The sequence below is a fragment of the Glossina fuscipes genome, unplaced genomic scaffold (genome assembly GCF_014805625.2).
Source record: "Glossina fuscipes isolate IAEA_lab_2018 unplaced genomic scaffold, Yale_Gfus_2 0, whole genome shotgun sequence".
Lineage (NCBI taxonomy): Eukaryota > Metazoa > Arthropoda > Insecta > Diptera > Glossinidae > Glossina > Glossina fuscipes.
In genome coordinates this window covers 29,115,888-29,136,916 of record NW_023998414.1, presented here as the reverse complement: position 1 = coordinate 29,136,916, position 21,029 = coordinate 29,115,888, and the positions used below count along the sequence as shown (strand labels likewise).

At 36.0% G+C, this 21,029-nt stretch overlaps 3 protein-coding genes across 5 annotated transcripts in view; 2 read left to right on the top strand and 1 right to left on the bottom strand.

Annotated features, from left to right (window-relative positions):
- LOC119639703 overlaps positions 1-1,562 on the top strand; it is a 37,099-nt gene extending 35,537 nt beyond the window's left edge. For all 3 annotated transcript variants that reach the window (XM_038037489.1, XM_038037412.1, XM_038037330.1), the window contains one exon: positions 1,142-1,562. In XM_038037489.1, the coding sequence (XP_037893417.1) occupies positions 1,142-1,481 (340 nt within the window). In that variant the 3' untranslated portion in view covers positions 1,482-1,562. The remainder of the gene's footprint in view (positions 1-1,141) is intronic.
- An 84-nt stretch (positions 1,563-1,646) lies between these two features.
- On the bottom strand, positions 1,647-20,807 carry LOC119641137 (CAD protein). The gene is made up of 8 exons (XM_038039604.1): positions 20,783-20,807; positions 15,447-16,479; positions 12,398-15,390; positions 12,222-12,326; positions 5,869-6,008; positions 2,543-4,424; positions 2,076-2,459; positions 1,647-1,991 (listed from the first exon to the last, which is right to left on the bottom strand). Exons 2-8 carry the CDS (start codon positions 16,429-16,431, stop codon positions 1,791-1,793), a joined length of 6,690 nt encoding a protein of 2,229 aa, XP_037895532.1. The 5' UTR covers positions 16,432-16,479; positions 20,783-20,807; the 3' UTR covers positions 1,647-1,790.
- On the top strand, positions 7,248-7,906 carry LOC119641140 (probable serine/threonine-protein kinase dyrk1). Its single transcript, XM_038039618.1, has one exon. The coding sequence runs from the start codon at positions 7,269-7,271 to the stop codon at positions 7,779-7,781; it is 513 nt and encodes a 170-aa protein (XP_037895546.1). The 5' UTR covers positions 7,248-7,268; the 3' UTR covers positions 7,782-7,906.
- Positions 20,808-21,029: the final 222 nt, after the last annotated feature.

Below are 21,029 nucleotides of genomic sequence, written 5' to 3'. Positions count from 1 at the left end.
ACTTTTACCGAAAAATTTTGAAAATTGCATTTTTTTTTCCATATAACGACTTTTCAAAAAAGTGGACCGATCCGAACTAATTTCAATAGCTACTAAATTTTATTGAAATATCTCAAAAATTGCGACCTGAGAACAAATTTAAATCGGCAGACATCAGACGGACAGACAAACTTACATAAATTCAGATTATGTTTCTGAATTGATCGGTATAATAAAAGGTGGGTCTATCTTAAGCCCTTCTGCGTATTACATACGACCCGGCACCACTTGTACCACTGTTGCTTAGTGAGCTTCAGCTTTAAAACGATTCTCGATTATTGCGCTATCGTTTTGTGATATACAACCTACCGAATATGTTGAATATTTGCTAATTCATCTCTACTTCCTCAGTATAGTCTGCGATAAATAAATTCAAATCACAATAAAGACAATGTCTTGCATATATTCGTTCCATTCTTATGTCTCGTTAACAGTGCAACATCATAAAGAATCGATATTTTCTCTTTATTCATCAGTGTAAAGAAGCTTATGATGATCGTAAGACACCTTTAATGTCTATAAAAAGCATTCTTATGCGAGAGCTGCCCAATTTGCCAGCATTATTGAAGCATACACCACACGTAGGCCGAGCCATAGGCAGTTTCCATATTATTATGGAAGCATGGAACTCGAGTTTTTAATTGCTCGTCATTATAATCATTCGGAGTCATATGTAAACGTAAAGCAAGTATAGCATGTATTCACCCCTGAATTATACTGTTCCAATAAATATAAAATGATAAAATTTAACAAGTTAGTATCCCGAAAGAAACTGTGACATAATTTCACAAAAGATAGATAGGAAAAAGTGCCACCTTTTTAAAAAAGTCGTGCACTATAGATGATATATGTATAAGGAGAGAGCTTTCCTTGCTTGTTTTCCCTACACTAAACGAAAGTGTAATGAATATTTAACATCCGAGCAGAGTAGGAGCCGATTGATGAACATTGTTAATCTTACTTAGAATATCATATTGACCGAGTACATATATATTTAATGTGCATTTACGGGCATCATATCAAATCATGATCAAATTAGCGAATTCATTACTTTCGAGTCAAGGGAAATAAAGTATTTAAAGCGTTTTGTTCTCTTTCACAGCCTCCATGAATGCCATCGTTGCTCGGTATCAAGTTCGGTGATTAGCAAAAGACCTTCGGCCAGCGATAGCGTTGACACAGATGTACAAAGCAAACGCACATCCATTGAAACGATTTATGAGGAAATTGGAGACGCCCCAGTACCACGTTCAGCTTCGGTAGCTATAATTTATACGGGTAACCTTCAACGCAATTTAAATAAAGCATTCGAAAGTAGTGAATTAAATTTACAAAGCTGCCTAACAAAAGGCATTAAAGAGAAGAAACACAAAAGAACGCATTGGCAAGATGAAGTTGAGAAGCGTCAAGCGGAGACCGCCATACAAATAGAACGTTATTGAAGTTAAGAGTGGCAATTATTTATTTTAACCTATAGAGTGTAGTAAAATGTATGAAATTGAAAAGACTGAATATGTAAATTATGACAATTTATTATTAATTCATAAAAGAAATGTAATCATTTTTTGTTTTATTTTGTTTTTGTTTTCGTTTTTTTTGTTTTTTTTGTTTTTTTTTTTTTAAGAAAATATGCACTTTTGTGTGTATTTTGTGTTTTTGTTAATAGTTGACATGAACATATGCAAAACATATTAAAGTAATAAAATCTAACGAATGTATTAACCAGCAAAACAGTTTACTTGAATGGAATATTAATTGCGACAACCCACTACCATGGCCAAGAGAGCCATACGTATGTACATGCCATATTCAGCTTGACGGAAATAAACTGCCCTAGGATCTGTATCAAAATCTTTACTGATTTCGAATGTACGCGGCAAAGGATGCATAACAATTGTGCTACGTCGCGCTTTAGTCATTAATTTTGGTGTCACTATAAATTTGCCACAACACTGTAGGAAAAGAATAAAAACGAAAAAAATACATATAACAAAAATGTGGGAAAAATTCTTGATAAATATTTGTTTAGAGCTCACGTTTTCGTATTCCTCCTCACTGGCAAAGCGTTCCTTTTGTATTCTTGTCATGTACAGTACATCGGTAGTAGGCAAAGCCTCCTCCAATGTGCCTAAAACCTTTTGACTAATGCCTTTTTCATTCAAATGCCTGATTATGTGCTCAGGCATACCCAGATTTTCAGGGCTTACGTATTGTATTTGTACATTGTATAGAGTTAAAAGCCGTGCCAGCGAGTGTACAGTACGTCCATGTTTCAAATCCCCGACCATAGTTATCGTGCGACCGTTTACGGTGCCGAATTCCTCTCTTATAGTAAATACGTCTAGCAGAGCCTGCGTGGGATGTTCACCCACACCATCACCCGCGTTTATTACAGGTTTACGGGAATGTTGGGCGGCACGCTATTTGCATAACAATTAAATATTTTTATGATATTATTATTAAATGTTTAGTGAAATTGTTGGTAGCAATTATCGATGCTTACTCTGACTGCTCCTGGTTCTGGATGCCTCAATACCAGAACATCCGAATAACCACCCATTACTGAAATACTATCTTCTAGAGTTTCACCTTTCTTCACAGACGAACTTGTATTGTCTATTGCGATAACATGTCCACCCAATCTCTGCATCGCCGCAGCAAAACTGGACGATGTTCGAGTACTGACTTCATAAAATACGGAAGCCATAACTTTACCTTTCAATAAATCGTCGACGGGGCGATCTTTAACCACACGACTCTTTAGCAATTGTGCTAAATTGAAAATATCATTTAATTGCTCTTTATTGAACATGTCGACACTTAGAATATGACGCCCTAGCAGACTGTTGGCCACCGGCGATATGGGAGCGTTGGCAAAGGCAGTTTTCTGCACAAGTTCCCTGAAGGTGGCATTGCTAGCCGAATCGCAACGAATGCGTGGCAAAGGCGATACAGGACGCAATATGCTAGCATCACCGGAAAAGTGTACACTGACTTTCGAAGGAACTTCAGCCAATAATTTCGAAAACGCTTCATTGGCTTGTGAATCACTAACGAATTCATTGTCGCGATCTAACAATTTCATGTTATCCCAGTTGTCAAGTGACGTTTTGATTTCTAAAGATTCCAGTGATTGCGGCTTTAACGATTTAAGATTGTAATGGCTGCGTACATTTTGTCCAAAGCCCGGCTTTACCAACACTTCGCCATCCACGAAAGCAACTTCACCTCGTAAAACAACGCGATGCACCTTACCTTTCACCTTTGTGCCTTCAAACGGTGTCCACTTGGCCTTAGAATGCATACATTCCTTCGTTATTATCCACTCTTCATCCAGGTCAATTTCTACGTAAGTATTTTGCTGTTCGGGAAGACCGAAAATTCTTTTCGGATTACGATAAAATTTATTTTTAATATCCTCAAAAGTCAAGCGTCCCTCATCGACGGCCTTCAACAATAATGGTAGTATTGTTTCTAGTCCCGGAAAACCAGGTGGAGGGTTTCCCGCCTGTTTTTCCTCATTTGTGTGCGGAGCATGATCGGTTGCAAATACATCGATGTGCTCCAAGTTATCCCATAAAGCTTTCTGATCTTCTTGAGTACATAGCACAGGCCGTACCTCAGATCTACCTTCCCCAATAGTAGGTATATCTTTGTCGCACAAAAACAAATGATGGGGACACACTTCGCACGTTACGCGTATACCCTTCTCCTTCGCAGCTTTTACCAATAGTATTTCCTCCTTACGCGCCAGATGACATATGTGGAGAGGACGATCCATTAATTGTGCAACCAGTATTACAGCAGCCATGGTTTGACGTTCCGCATGGCAAACTATCGGGGCTCGTTTAGGCCAATTTTGCATGTGTTTTTCCCAAACGGTCATATCTGTCATTTTCAATGTGCTGAATGTATCATTTAAATACATCTTGAGGCCAGCTGCTTGAGGGGCCAATTCATGGATATGCTGCCAATTTGTATCATTTGCTCCCACATACAAAGCGTAATCACAACGGGCTCCAGCTTTGGCCAACTGTTGAAATAATGTAAAACTGGCACAATCCACTATCGAGGGATCAGTATTGGGCATCGCACAAACCATGGTTATACCACCTGCTAAAGCGGCAGCTGTGCCACTAGCGAAATCTTCCTTATGCGTGGCACCGGGTTCGCGCAAATGAACATGAACATCAATGAAACCAGGCAGAGTGACCATACGCCTTGAAGTCATGCAATCTGTATGAGTTTTCATATGTGTACTACGACCCGTAAGCCTCATAGATTCAACCAACAGCTTAGTGCACTTGACATCTGTTATCAATGGTATAGAATAATCTACAGCTAAGCGCCGTGTACGATAGCCCCGAGTCATTATAGTTGACACCCTACAATGCGAAAATGGGAGAAAAAAACCGATCAAAAACAAATAAACCGCTTGCATTCATTCAATGCGGCAAGTTCGTAATTAATTTTAAGTACATGTGGTAATAATCCAAATTTAATATTCATATATGACCTTAGCTAATTGCCAGCAATGGGCGAGGATGAAAAAATTTCAAATTCCTTAGTTTTTGAATTTGGTTCGTGAGTTTAATTTTTTATAGAAAATTTTTACCATTCGGGACATCACAAGAGCTTTTTTATAATCATATAATTACCTGTTTATACCGCCCACTAAAGGGTGGTGTGTCACAATAAATTTAATCTTTTCTTTGTAACTCCAAGATATATTTATCTTATACCATATTACGAATACATATATGCTTCATCAACATAAGATAGCACCCAGTGCAACCATGACTTCATTCTATTCTAAACAAACTAGACAGTGCTAGTTGCCACACTCTGATTTTAAAGACTTAGCTAGGTATCAGGGTTAAATTTGAGTCCAATTGCGATACTACAAATGAGGTAACATAACACACTTTCTATACAAATGATTGATATTGTGGACGGTACAAAGCAGACAGCCGTAGCAATATGAGATCATATGAAAGAAGTTAATTAGTTAAAAGCAAGACAGCCATCATTTACTTTGCCGGTCATATAGTTAGTCAAATGAAACGGATCTTTGCTTGCCAATGATTACCAGCCCCTGGCAGGACTGCCCTCACAGTCATAAAAAGCGAGATGTATAATAGAAGTGTAGCGCAGTTTTGCGCCGACCAATTTGAAAAGACATTAATGCGATTGTTTTGAAAATACAAAAACATATAAAACGTTTGTCGTGGATGACCCAAGTTTAGAACAAGTTTCAATCTAGGGTAACGCTGTACCTAAATCCGTCTAGCAATACAACTTTATTTAAAAAAAAAAAAAAAAAAATTAAGGAACTTTTAGTTGGTATGTAATTAAACACTCTGCTTATCATTACGTTAGACACATATACAAAACTAAAGCAAGGCTAACAAACCATTCTATGAACATTGGCTAAATTGTGAATGCATTGCTAAGTGTATAGCAAACATATTAAAAAAGCAGCTTTTGCAGACAAACTTGCGGCGTAATTTTCCAGAAAAAAAAAGGAATGCCTCTGCTCATATTTGTTTTCAGACTCGTTGCTTTTGTGTTCAAGTCGGCCTACGTTGCGCCCGCTAAAATTAGTATCAACCTAATGGAGAAATTCATAAGGCATTTATATATAGAAATCATTGCTTACAAAACCAATTTCGCAACCGAACAATACTCGCTCGCAAATATTTTACAAAAAAAAAAAATGTTGCGAAAATTTTCAGTCCAACTTTAATAACTGATAAAGTAAAAATTCTTTCCAAGTTAAGGATATATGAAAAGTTTTGCGTAGTTTGCGCTCATGCAGTTGCTACTTACCTTCTCGCTCCTCCTTTTCGCATGGGTATATTAATAACCAATTCAAATTCTTTTTTAGCCAAAAATTCCGCCAGATGTCGTAATTCTCCATTTATATCACCTGTAGTGTTCTTATCAAAACCCCATTGCACAGCTTCAACCTAAAGAAAACAAGTAAGAACATTATAGTCGGCTAAGGCCGATTGTTAAATATCCTATACCACATTGTCTAAAACAATTCTTATTTTTATATGAGATTACTATTATGAGTCAATTTTCATTGCCACATATTAAAACTTGGACCGTCCTGCTCTATAAAGCATCATATTTTGTGAAAGTTCTTATTAGATTAAGCTGAGATAGTACAAATTTGGTGCAGTTAACTTTTTTATATTATATTACTATTACTATATAATTTTCTTCATGAAGCATTAAAAATTTTACCTTTTTGTCTTATGAACATTAGTTTCCGTTATGTGAGGGGCTTCCAAAATTGCCCCAGCCAATCCAAAGTTTTCGTACTAATTTAGAAAGCCAAAATGCTACTACTCGGCCACTTTTGTTGAAAAATTTTGAAAATTGCAATTTTTTTCCATACAACAACTTTTCGAAAAAAATGGACCGACCTAAACCATTTTCAATAGCTTTCGTCCTTGGATCAAAACATATCATTATACCAAATTTTATCGATATATCTCAAAACATGGGCGCAGATGCACAGACGGACAGACAGGGTTAAATCAATTCAGATTATAATTCTGAATGGATCGGTATAATAAAAGATGGGTCTATCTTAAGACCTTCTGGCCTATACCACAAGTGGTGTAGGGCATAAAAACGCAAAAGCAGAAATCAAAGAAAGTCGAACGACAACGATAAGAAGAAATCTTGAAAATTTGCGATTAAGATCTTTTTTCTTCAAGACAATGAATCATGAGAAGTATGTAAATATAAACAGCGCAAGCATTGATAAAGATTATGGGAATATTGTATTATAAAAGGAAACAATATATAGATTAGCTTAGGTATGAGTTGAATATAAAGAGGCTTCTTATGTTTAAGACATCAATGAGTAATTATCCACGGCAAGATCAAAGGGCCTACAACAAATGTCTTAAAAAAATCAAAAATTTTGATTTTTTGGCCAAAACTTTTTTTTTTTTTTTTTTGTAAATAAGATAATTTGTGTAAATAGGAATATAATAACATTTCGATACAAGACAAGAATTTAATAAACCATTAAAGATGTTAACAAAACACTTTTAGTAACACGACAACTATGAGAAAAGATAAAAGTCTGATAACTATAGGTTTGATAAAAGAAGAAAGGTTTACGTAGAAAAAAGAAAGAATGAGAAAAAAAAAAAAAAAAAAATAATAATAATAATAATAATAATAATAATTAACTGAAGATATTCTGAATGATACAACAATCAGCAGACAATTTTAGTCAGTCGTTGACGTTTGAAAGGAAACGAACGTCAAGCATAAACATGGGCCGTTCTAGTTCGAAATTTTCGGAGAAACCAAGTAATCCTTTGCAAGAATTGCAATATCAAGAAATGCGTAGAGAACGTACCCGTTTACAGCAGGAGCACGAGAAGACACAAATTGCTCGTCTTCAAAAGAAACAAGCGAAAAAGTGCCGCAAACGAAATCAACAACAACGAAAGCCACGCAAATATAGTTCGACTATATCTGAGAAACGAAATAGCTTACGAAAGTGTAACGATTTAACAAAAATCAATTCCAATACCAACGATGACAACAGTGCTACATACAAAAGTTTAAATAAACAAAACGGAAATATTCACGATATCAATAATCGTCAAATTGAAATCAAACTGCAAAACCAATTAAATGATGATTTATGTACGTTCCTCCTAAACCAAATAGCATACACGATGCAATTTTGTAAAAATTATGAAAGGTAAAATGCTGCAAAGTTTCCATTGAATTGCATGTAATTATCAAACCGGAAGACGGATATTAAGAATAATGAATATTTTTACCGCTGACGGGATCTATTGTTATAAACTTTTCCCAGTAAACAATATTGTTGAAAATCGCCATATACGTATGTATATATATATGAATCACACAACTCTATGGGTATTGAATGAACACTATTCGTACAAGAAAAGAAAAAAAATCTGCAAAATTACTTATCAATCAATTAGTTGCGTATCTCACTTGCACTCAACTCTTATACACAAGTTAAATCTTGATAAATGTATATGTATATATATATATATATATATATATATATATATATAAAAAGTTGATTAATTAAAAACAAGATAAATCGACTGTAAGCAAAAAGTGCTGAAAATCATTTAATCAAAGATCTGTAGGCTATGGGTAGATGCTAAACTTTTTATTTATTTATTTATGTTTATACCCATCACCGAAGGATGGGGGGTATATTCATCTTGTCAAAACGTCTGTGAAGGCCCAGATGGAAGCATCAGAGACCCCACAAATTATATAAAATCTTGATGTCTGTTTGTCTGTCTGTCTGTCCGACTATGTAATATCTGCTACAAGCATCCTCCTGGCCGCAAAAATGAAACTATCCATTTCAAATTTGCCAGAAACCTTGGGAATTCTTGCACACAGGTTGGTGTTAGAAATGGGCCAAATCAGTTGAAGGACGCTCCCACACGTAAACTGAGAAAACCTCTGTTCTTCAAGGGGAATGAAAAATTAACTTTTTGCTCTTTACTTATCGCAGATAAATGCTGAAAAATTTGAACGCATATTCTAAGGGCGATGCAGTAGCATTTGCGTATAAGAATGGAAAAAATTGACCGTGCCTACCCAATATTATAGTGTATCATTATTTAATTGTTTTTTCAATGCCTTTATAACGCGCAGAAACCAGCTTCATAAACCCCATAAAGTATACAAATTCTTGGCCAGTTTTAAATTTGAAATACACCTAAACATGTCCATCTGTCCATCAGTCTGTTTCCGCAAATTCGTAGTATTTATGGTCAACAATCTTCCGTTATCGTTGAAAACTTTGTCAAAAGAATTTAGAATTGACCTAAAGTTTTGAAAGGGCACGCCTGCTACGCCCGCATGCCTATACAACAAGCATTTTTTTATTTTGTAAATAGAAGAAATCAACTTTACTCACTCAATTTTATAGAGCATGAAAATTTTGTTCTTCCTCTTCTTTTCGCTTTTTACGGATAAGAGTGATGGGTATAAAAGATTCGGTCGCGATCGAATACAATTTTTTTACTTGTTTACATTAATCTATTTCTAGCGAATATTCAGCGGCAATCGATAATTTGCGTGAAACGGAAAAAGAGTTAAATAAAAATTTATTGGAGCACTCTGTTCTGTTAGTCAATCCGCTTGACACAATGGTAGCGAAATGGATAAATTATAAACCGGTGTAAGTGGGGATTTCAAATCGCCTAATCAATGAAATTAATTAAATTTTAATATAAATTCTTCAGTCACGGCCCGGATAAGCATTATTTACAAGTATTACAACAACAGACACTTTATGTTGTATTTGAAAATATTGACATTGCCCGGCCAAACGATGCTAATTACGATTCGATCTCACCACTATGTAAAGTCAATATGGAATGTGATTTCCGTGAAACGACGCCATGTACAGAAGACTATATGCAAATGTTAGACGACATTCAATGGAAAGGTTATGTGCGTTTAAGACTTCGTGAAAATCTGAATTTACAGCATATGCTCGACGATATCTATACGGATGGTAGTTCAGGTTATAGCACGAACAGTGGCTACAGCAACAATACTGCTTTATATGGCGCTATAAATGGTAAATACACGGAAAAACAGTACGATTATGCTTATATAACGCATCTGAATACACATCATCCTCTGAGAGAGTTGCGTATGGCTAATACACGTGAACGACAACAATTGGATAGCAAGGTATTACCGGAATCGTGTATCTCGAGATTGCAAAATTTTGTAGAACATTTTGAAGCCGATCTAACGGATGAGGACGGGGACGAGGAAGATAGTGAAACAGAAGATGAAGAAGCTGTTGACAGTGAACAAGAATATGATAATCGATGTTGTTATCGTGACTTTGATACTTTACAGGCCATAAAGCTATATCGTCTGGAGTTGGAGAGGCGTAAGAAACTTTTAGCGCAACATTACCTTAACTCGAAAGAATTTATGCGTTATTTTTATGAATTGTTGCGTAAAAACTTATCTAGGCAATTACAAATTAGCGAGGAAGAATTATTTTCAGCTACATACCGGGGATGCTCGATTTATACCAGTCGGTATGAATTAATACCCGCCATTCATGTAGCGCAAAATGCCCCAGACTGGCCGAAATGCGCTTTCGAGTTTCGTTTGCGTGACCGGCCGATAACAATTAATCGTCAAACTGGTCAACAAATGCAATGGCCCACACGGGCCATGATCAAACACATTGAAACTTTCGGGTTTCATGTCATACCTCTCGGTTATACACCGAAAAAGAAAAGGAATCCCTTCCGGGACATAGAATGGCGAATAGTTTTCCCGAAGGCTGAACGTTATTTGGAACAGCATTTAACGAATGCTCAAGTTAAAGTCTTTATGATAACTAAAGCGTTGTTTAAAAGTTTTGTAGAGCCCTACGAGAAAAATAAACCATTGATGTTTGCTTTAGATCATTTACGTATGCATCTGTTTTGGGAATGCGAAAGAGATTATTACGCTTGGCCTGAAGAATTTCTGGGAGAAGTTCTGTTGCGCTTTATTCACTCGTTTATGAAACGATTAAGAGAGAAATGTTTACGCGATTATTTCGTTAGCAATCGCAATCTATTTGAGAGTATACCTGAGTACTCGCTGATAACTTTATATTCCATATTGGCGGATATCACAGCCAATCCGTTAATGCATTTAATGATAGCATTGAGAAATTTACAATTTGCTGAAGATTATTTTCCGAAACTGAATTTTAAGAAATTATATAACAATCTGATAGAAGATGATATATTTAAATTGCAAAAATTTGCCAGGCATTCAAGGCATCTAGAAATTCAAATAGATAAAAAACAGCAGAGCGATAATGATGAACTACCGAAAACGATGGATGAAAGAGCTAAAGGCCTGGTAGGTCTTAAGCAGGGGCGTGAACGGACCCAAGGAAAATTGAGAAGAAAAACCCAAATCTTACGCTACAACATACAAATGAAGAAACAAGAACTAGAAGCTAAGCGAAAGTCTGTAGAATCCATAGATACGGAGGTAAAGTATATAAAAGTTATGCATCAGATAATATAAATAATATTGATACATTGTTTCAGTTCTTTTTTACCAAAAACCTAAACACCACAGGTGTGCGTCGAGCAAATCAGGGTCTCGAGAATTTAAGAAAAACAAATATTCTAGAAATTCTTTTGGATCATTTATTGGAAATGTCCAAAAAATCGATCAATTATTGTTCACCGATCAGAAGCCTTTTAACTCTATTCAGAATACTATGCAAATTTTATCATAATTATGGCTGTGATCTAGGAGCAGCAGAATATTTGGATGCCCTACATAATTTAGAAGAGGATCTTCAAACATTTCAATTGCGACAAGAATTAAAATTATCCGTACCCTCATTACCCAATAGACAAAATATCATCGAAACTGCCGCGGATAGCGATCAATGCGCAACAAAGGACAGCATTGTTAAAACAAGTTCGACAAATTATTATGATGAAATTGAGACAAAAGCCGATTATGCGTCAGAAAATGGAGAAGTTGCTCAGGAAGCTAGAAAACGAACAATGGGACCCAAAATGTCCAGTAGCTTTCATAATCGTCAGGCTATTTCAACAAATCAGATGCAAAAATCAAGAGTTCAGCAACGATATTTAGAGGATTCTCATGATGATCGCAAATCTATAAAATTTCATGACATGGTTATAGAAGTGCATCAGCATGACATACCGAACTTTTCACTGAAATCTGACACTAACGAACCGATCAGCATTTTACGTCCAAAATCGGATTTAACCAAAAAAAATCATACGGAGAACCCGACAATCGCGATGAAATCTGAAGAAGTTTCAGCCAATTATTCGTCGTCCAATCATCCATCCAAAAATATTTTAATATCCTCTTCGCTTAAGGATAAATTAAAACTACCTCAGAGATTAGAAAATTCTCCTTTAATTTGTAATTTAACCTCTACTACTGGAAACTTTCTACAAAACATGACAGCTGCAGAAAAGAGAACCTATATCAGAGAAATGGTCAAACGTAAGACATTTCAACTCAAAGGGGCATTTAGTCAATCTTCCGATAGTTAATCTTAAATCTCAAAATGAATAATAATAATTCGTTTATAAAAAACATCAAATTGTCATTAGTGTTTTACTTACGTCGACTTTATGCGATTCATAGAAATCTGCGGTCCCGATAGATGCATACAATTTGTAACCCATTTGAGCTAACTCCTTTATAGCGGGTAACAATTCTATTTTGTTCTAAAACAAAAAAAAGAAAAAAATTCCAGTTTTAGCTCTTTAAACCAGTTTAGCTCTTTAATTTGCTTCACCTGATAAGAGCCTATATATAAAAGTATGGCTTTCTTGGGTATCTGAAAACCTGTCGACATCATGGCTTTTAAATAGGCCTCAAAACGATTGTCGCCGAAGCAAGCTACCTCCCCCGTTGAAGCCATTTCGACACCCAACTGCACGTCGGCGCCAGCCAAACGTGAAAAACTAAAAACAGGCACTTTGACACCAACTTTTCCCACTCCATGCAATACGTCTACTGGTTCGACGGGCAAACCCATGATAGCTCTGGTAGCCGTGGCCACAAAATCATGATTTAAAGTTTTCGATACAAAAGGAAATGTCCGTGACACGCGTACATTACACTCAATAACTTTCAACTCGTTATTCTTGGCTATAAGCTGCATATTAAAAGGTCCGGTTACATCTAGCAAAGCGGCCAAATCACGAGTAATACGTTTAATGTTTTCCAATGTTTCTGTATTCAAATCTTGTGGGGGTGTTACCAACGTAGCATCTCCGGAATGGACTCCCGCATTTTCTACATGTTCAGACACGGCCATGCATAATATTTCGCCATCTGCAGCGACTGCGTCAACATCAATTTCTTTCGCGTCGATTTCGAATTTCGTTATAACGACTGGATGTTCTTTGCTTACACGAGAAGCAGCATTTAGATAAGTCAGTAAATCTTGATCAGAATAGGCAACATTCATTGCAGCCCCAGATAGCACATAGGACGGTCTAACCAAACAAGGGTATCCAGCTTCTCGGCAAAATTCTTCAGCCGCTTTGTGATCGGTTAATATACTCCACTTTGGTTGTAATATACGCTTGCTATCCAGCATACGAGAAAATTTAAAACGATTTTCAGCACGGTCTATAGATTCGGGGGAAGTACCTAAAACTTTTGTTTGTTGGCGATGTAAATCCATTGCTATATTATTGGGCAATTGTCCGCCCATTGACAGTATAACGCCTTCGGAACGTTCCAGTTCGTAAATGTCCATTACCACTTCAAAAGATATTTCTTCAAAATACAATCGGTCACACATATCGTAGTCAGTAGAGACAGTTTCCGGATTACAGTTAATCATAATTGTGGATTTGCCAAGATTTCTTAATTCACGCAAACAGCCAACTGCACACCAATCAAACTCGACAGAAGAGCCAATGCGGTAAACTCCTGAGCCTACTACAATGGTGAAGCCTCCTGGAAAATCGATATCATTTTCGGCGGCATTATATGTTATGTATAAATAATTAGTGGTTGCAGGCCATTCGCCGGCCACCGTATCAATTTGTTTGACAAACGGTGTTATCCCTAACCCTTGACGTTGTTTACGCACTGCCAACTCCGTGCTATTAATAGCTTGCGCTATCTGTTTATCAGAAAAACCCATGCGTTTGGCTTCTAAAATTTGTTGAGCGGTCAAAATATTGCCGGTTTTTTCCATTAAAGTGTAGAACTTCACAATGTTAAGCATTTTGTTTAAAAACCATTTATCGATTTTAGTCAAACTATGCAATTCGTCAATAGAATAGTTGTCTTTCAAAGCTGCAGCAAGAACGAAAGGCCTCTTATCGGTGGGCTCTTTTAGTTCCTCATTATTACCTTTGTAATGATAGGGATCAAATCCATGAACTGTATCATCTACCATACGCAATGCCTTCTGAAAGGCTTCTTCAAAGTTCCGACCAATGGACATTACTTCACCGATACTCTTCATGGAACTGCCGATATTCTTGCTGACACGCACAAATTTTGCCAAATCCCATCGGGGTATCTTCACTACGCAATAATCTAGACTGGGTTCAAAGCAAGCAGTCGTTACGTCTGTCACTGAGTTCCTGATGCTGGGTAACGAAATACCCAGAGAAAGCTTGGCGGCCACATAAGCCAACGGGTAGCCCGTGGCTTTGCTGGCCAAAGCCGAACTTCTAGATAATCGCGCATTAACTTCAATAATGTAATACTCCTCCGAATAAGGACTCAAGGCAAATTGTATGTTACATTCGCCAACAACACCGAAATGACGTATAACCTTCAGCGCAGCAGTTCTCAACATATTATACTCGCGATTAGATAAGGTTTGCGAAGGTGCCACAACAATGCTTTCTCCCGTATGGATGCCCAACGGGTCTAGATTTTCCATGTTACAAACCGTAATACAGTTATTGAACGCATCTCGCACTACTTCGTATTCAACTTCTTTCCAGCCTTTTAAAGACTTATCGATAATTAATTGATTGGAATGAGCAAAAGCTTGATGAGCTAAAGTTTCCAATTCTTTTTCAGAATCAGCAAAACCTGATCCCAGACCTCCTAGAGAGAAAGCAGCTCTAGCCATAACCGGATAACCTATACGTTTAGCTGCTAGTAGAGCTTCCTCGACCGATGAGATAGCTTGCGAGGGTGCCACTCGTTCGCCGATCTCATTAATGCGTTCAGCGAAGATTTTACGATCTTCAGTTTCAATAATTGATTTAATAGGAGTTCCTAAAATTTTCACGTTATATTGGGTAAAGACGTCTAAACTATCCAATTCTATGCCACAATTTAATGCTGTTTGCCCGCCGAAAGTTAATAAAACTCCATTTGGTCTTTCGGCTTTAATCACTTGCTCAACGTATTCTGGCGTCAAGGGCAAAAAATAACATTTGTCAGCCAAACCTTTGGATGTCTGCACGGTGGCAATATTAGGATTTATAAGCACAGTTTGAATTTTTTCTTCTTTCATCGCTTTGATAGCCTGAGAGCCGGAATAATCGAATTCACCGGCTTGACCAATGGAAAGACCACCTGAACCCAAGATAAGAACCTTGCGAGGCAATTTTTTAAAAGTGCTCTCCGGTTTTGGTACGTAAGCTAGACAATCGATTAGGCGCTGACGTAAACTTATTGAAGATTCATTTTGTGATTTAATCGCTTCCAAGAAAATATCAAACAACACCTCTAGGTCTTCGGGACCAGCAGTATGTTCTGGATGAAATTGCACCGAAAAATAAGGTTTTATTTTATGGATAATGCCTAGAAGAAGAAATGAAGATTAAAATGAGTTTATCTCGTTAGATTGCAACACAAACCTTCATTCGTATTATCATTAATATTGGTAAACAAAGGCTCCCAACCCTTGGGTAAAGTCTCCGTATTGACAGCAAATCCATGGTTTTGCGAGGTCATGAAACAACGGCCCGTGTCATGATGTATGCACGGCAAGTTATGTCCTCGGTTGCCGTATTTCATTTTGTAAGTTTCGCAGCCGATAGCGGTGGCTAATAGTTGATGACCCAAACATATACCAAATATAGGCTTTTGACCCGATCCCACGACTTTTCTGATTTGTTCGACAGTCTCTTTGCACATAATTGGATCACCAGGACCATTAGAAATAAATAGACCATCATATTTGCTTTCGTCCAAATTATAATTCCAAGGTACCAATTCAACGCGTGCACCACGAGATATAAAGCATTTTACTTGATTCAATTTTAGGCCACAATCAATAGCACATATACGTGGTGAACCCAATTCATTGAAAACCATAGGTTCTTGGACTGAACATTCCGCGACTAAATTTCGTATATTAGGATCAGGAAACGTTAAAGACTCCAAATTGCTGGGATACTCATAGACCAAACGACCTAAAATAGTTCCGTTTTCACGAATTTTCTTTGTTAAAGCACGCGTGTCCACACCACTAATACCAGGCACCTTATGACGCTCCATCCAACTCGATAGAGTTTCCTTAGCACGCCAATGAGATGGTGTTTCACAAATTTCTCCTACTACTAACGCGGCAACAGAAATTCCATCCAACCATTCAAAATGCTGTGGTAAACCATATTCGTCTTTTTCAGCAAAGCTAGGTACACCGTAATTACCAATCAAAGGATATGTCAGAACTAATATTTGAGATCGATATGAACGATCAGTCATGGATTCCGGATACCCAACCATTCCGGTTTGAAAAACCACTTCACCATCGACTGGCAAATGTGCACCAAAAGCTTTACCTGAGAGAATAGTAGAATCCTCAAGGATAAGGAAGCAATCGGGACTAGCAGACATGATGATGATAGTTAAATTGAATAACTAAAAAAGTTAAGCAATGGCAAACTGAAATGATCAATGAAAGAAGGTAAGTGAATTACTAATAACAAAAAATCTAAACAATGTTCAAATCAGCAAAACAAACGTGATATATAAAAAAGTAAAAGCATTTTTAAGTGTTGAAATAAAAAAACTTATACAATACAAATTCTTGTTCCTTTCAACACTAGTTAAGGTCAAGTGCTCCCTATTTTTTTGCCTTTTATAATCATCAGCAAAGGCTACACATTATGTTCGCAAATCGTAAAAAATCGTTGCAATTTCCGTTACTCACAACGAAGGACTCTCACCTCGAGAATGGCCGTGACTGACTTTCGACATCTTTCCGTAGACGCTGTAGTTACGTCATATACACGCGACAATTTTTCTCGTTGTACCGACCGAAAGCCACAAACAACAATACCGTTTCCAATTCCCAATGCTTTTGCCGAATTTGAAGCGACGAACTAAATATTATAGGACAGACGGACAGGGAACGCTTAAATCGATTCAAAATTTGATAAGCGATCAAGAATACACACACTTTTCAGGTTCATCGGAAATTCTCTCGGCATGTCGCAGAGATTCTGGCAAAAAGCATATATTCCTTCTTGCTTTACCTTGCTTGACAGTGTCGTAAAATGAAAAAGACATTAAAGGGTTAAAAATTGACAAAAATTTTGGTATATTGAACGTATTTATTGAAAGGACATTATGAAATTAAAGATTAATAAAAATTTCTGGTGATGAATATAGCATATTGGTTATTAAGAAAGTACACGTTAGCAATTTTTACCGCTAGCCATGGCCAGGTGTCGGTTTATCGATTCCATCATCGCTTCCAAATTGCTCCGTCGCTTACGATTTAATTGCCCTTAGTGTATTTTTTCGTTTAATTACTTTTGTAAAGCATTAATTTCTTACTTCTTATTGCTTTGTTCCCTTTTCTTTTTATATTAGTTTTTTATTAGAGATAACTGGTTCTCTCTCTCGTTAACCAGCAGTAACGACTTGTGTAAAAGAGCAACAAAGACATGAAACTGAACTAAATTACAATAGCATAAGAAATGTGCTATAATCGATTTAAAAACAGTGAAAATTACTCTTCAGTACCAACACGACACGATAATTTAGACAGCCATCGCCACACCTGTGGTAAACCACCATGCCAAACTTTTAACAAAAATACAACTTCGAGCAGCGTTACGCATAATAAATATTTAATAAAATTGATATAGTTACCTAAAAGGAGAGGCACGTTAGTAGCCGAATGGTTAAGAATTTCAGTGCTCGCGAATTCAAAGTTCAAGGGCAGTAGAGTAGGTATTGTTAACCGCAAACGCTAAGTTACGGTGATCACCTTCCTATCTCTTTCTATTTCCTCACTTCGTTTTGCTACACGCACAGAAGACTTCCATTGTGTCATATTAAAATTAACCATTTTTTATACCTGCTTAATAAGTTTGTACGTGTAAAGTATTTCGCCCAAAAAAAGATGGACGGGAAACATGAAACTTACAGTCGTATTCTAGCATTGCAATCGTAATGTATCATGCGAGAAAACAATGCGTTTCTTTGTGATAGTTTTTTGTGATTTAGCAGCAAAGGTGGAATTTTCTCAAGCAATAGTTACAAACACAGCTTTCCAATATCAATTATGTTGCGAAACAAGCTTATTAAGTCACAAAGATCATATAGAAAAAAAAAATGCATATGATTCGAGACAATTCTGTGTTGTTACTTAATATAGGCCTATTAGGGCCAAAGCTTTATTTACTATATTTATCAATAGTGCTAACCGGAAAAAATGTGAAGAATTTATTGGAAGAAGAACTGATCAGTTGAAGAGCATAATATATTAACTTCAAGTTAATTTAAAGATCAATCAATATTGATACTAATAAATAAGGGAAATTTTTTACTAAATTATTCCGCCACTGTAAGCTGAGGGTGTACTCATTTTGTTTTTTTCCATATAGTATGTAACGCTCAAAACGAAGTTTCAGTGACCATATGATCAGCATGAAATTCTGAGTTGATTCAGCCATGTCTGTCCATATGTTTGTCTGTTTGGTGTTTTTATTGTTGGCACTTTACTACTACTTTACGAAACACTCTACTCTTTATATGCAAAATTGAGAAAATTCAGCCATGCCCGTACTAAATTAAAGGCGATTAAATTATCTTTCTTTCACTTTTTTGAGGTTTTATGCTTATTTATCATAACGCAAACAAGGCAGAATGTCTAAAATTATTTTGTACATTCCTCGAATGAAGACATACTATCTGAGTTAATTCTGAGATGAATATGATAAATACCGCGACCTATTCGACTAATTTTTTCTTAATAATTCCAGCGATATGGGTATCAAATAAAAGAATTTGGAGAGTAGAATGGGAAAGGCGTAGTAGCGGTTATGCAAGATTCAGCCGCCGCTGTATATAAGTTTCTTACTTGTTTTAATATCATATATATATATACTAACGGCCCAAGTGATCGAATGGGGCAAAGAATCTCGACTAAAAACTCGATCGTCGTGAGTTCAAATCCCAAGTGCGGTAAAATTTTCAATAAAAGCGATAGAACTTAAATTCTAGTGCTTTAAGAATTTAATCTTAAAATTTATTTTTCTATGGCCACATCCTGCATAGTATCTTTATCGAAATGACTCAATGAAAAAAAGTAAGAAAATTATATTCGATTGCGACCGAATTTTTTGTACCCATCGCTGTTATACTATTTTTGTAAAATAATTTTGTGGAAATATATATTGTGCGTCTGTTTTAGTATATGATGAACGAGCAAGAGACAGGGAAAGCAAAGTGACTTTCATTTTTGGCTTTGGAGACGTGTGGGCGGTTTAGACGTGTTCTTTGGCCTTTTGCAAATTTGTAGGCGATATCTTCTTTTCGGCTAAACAATTGGTCAGATAGACAGATGGACAGATGGACATGTTCCAAATTTGAAACACAGATTTTTACTGCTCGTTACAAAGGTATTGAAACAGAAATTAATTATTGCTATACTGTAATATTGGGTAGGCGTGATCAATTTTTTCCATTTTTGCACACGAACGCTACAGCATCGCCCATAGAATATGCGATCAAATTTTTGTACATTTATTTGCTATAGTTTATGAGTAATGAGCAAAAAATGAATTTTTCATTCCCTTTGAAAAACAGAGATGTTCTCAATTTAGGTGGTGCTGTGGGCGTGCCTTCAATCAATTTGGCCCATTTTCAATACCATCGTGTGCCCACAAAAACTTCCAATGTTTCTGCCAAAATTTGAAGTTGATAGCTTTGTGTTTACGGCCAAGAGTATGTTTACAATATTACGCAGAAAGACAGACGGACAGACGAACATGCTTAAATCGATTCACAATTTGTAGTTTCTAAACCTTACTTCTAGGCATTGCAAATATTTTGACATGATGGCTAGCTGGTGGGTATAAAAAGCAAACTTGTTAAGTTAAACTGCATTATTGCCCATACCTATGTCGATTCAATGGATATTTTACAAACAAATCTTATATAAATAAAAAGAAAGAAGTGTAAAATAGCAAGCATATTATGAGAACGTTCTGCGCTTTTACACACACACATATATTATATATATATATATATATAAATATATCATATGACACTTCCTTATTCTAATCAATTGTACAAAAATTGAAAACTTTGTTTACAAATTGATTTGATATTTGCATCGTGCCTTCTCTTTACGCTATCATTTATGAGAGTAAATAAAAGAAATACTATTATTGGAAGCAAATAAAAGTAATTCAATGACAATAACAATAATTTATTTATTGTCTAGCACACGTAACGTCATGTGAAACAGCAAAAGAATATTACTCCTCAAGTATTAAAATATGCAAACTGTTTTTGCTATCGCAGACAGAATGCTATTACAACAATTGCCAGAGTTAATAAATAGTTATTTGTTTTGAGTTGATTAAATTTTTTTTTTGTTTATAACATGTAAACTTTTAGAAATTGAAGACATGAATAAATATTAAATATCTCTCTGCAAATAAATGGGTTTATAAAAACATGTTATGGGAAATTTGAAGTAATAAATTTGCGTTTGACTATGTTCAGGCATAAGTTATTTGTACTTTCGTCCCTCTTCCCTCTCCGCCCCCCGCTCCATCCATTTCTCCAACACCTTTTAATAATATGCACATATATATTTTATATGAATGTCAGATTTTAATAAGCTTTTAATATTTCTTCCATTATTTCAACAATTGCTCTGTTTCCTTAAGGCACTACTTAAACTGGTTCTTTCAATAAAACAAAAACAAAAACAAAAAAAACTCACATTTATTTAAATATGTTCGTTCTGTGATTTCTTTTTATTGAAAACGTACTACTTAAATTTTGTTAAATAAAACTCCACGTGGTTTTAGATTATTTTCAAAATATAACCGTAAATGTAAAGCACAACCACCTTAATTGGCCGCTAATAAACGACTAACACGACTAACGAGGAGAAATTCTCTTCAGCTTAGCTATTGAACATTTCATTATTTTATACTAATACTAATACTTATACACTCAGAAGCTGG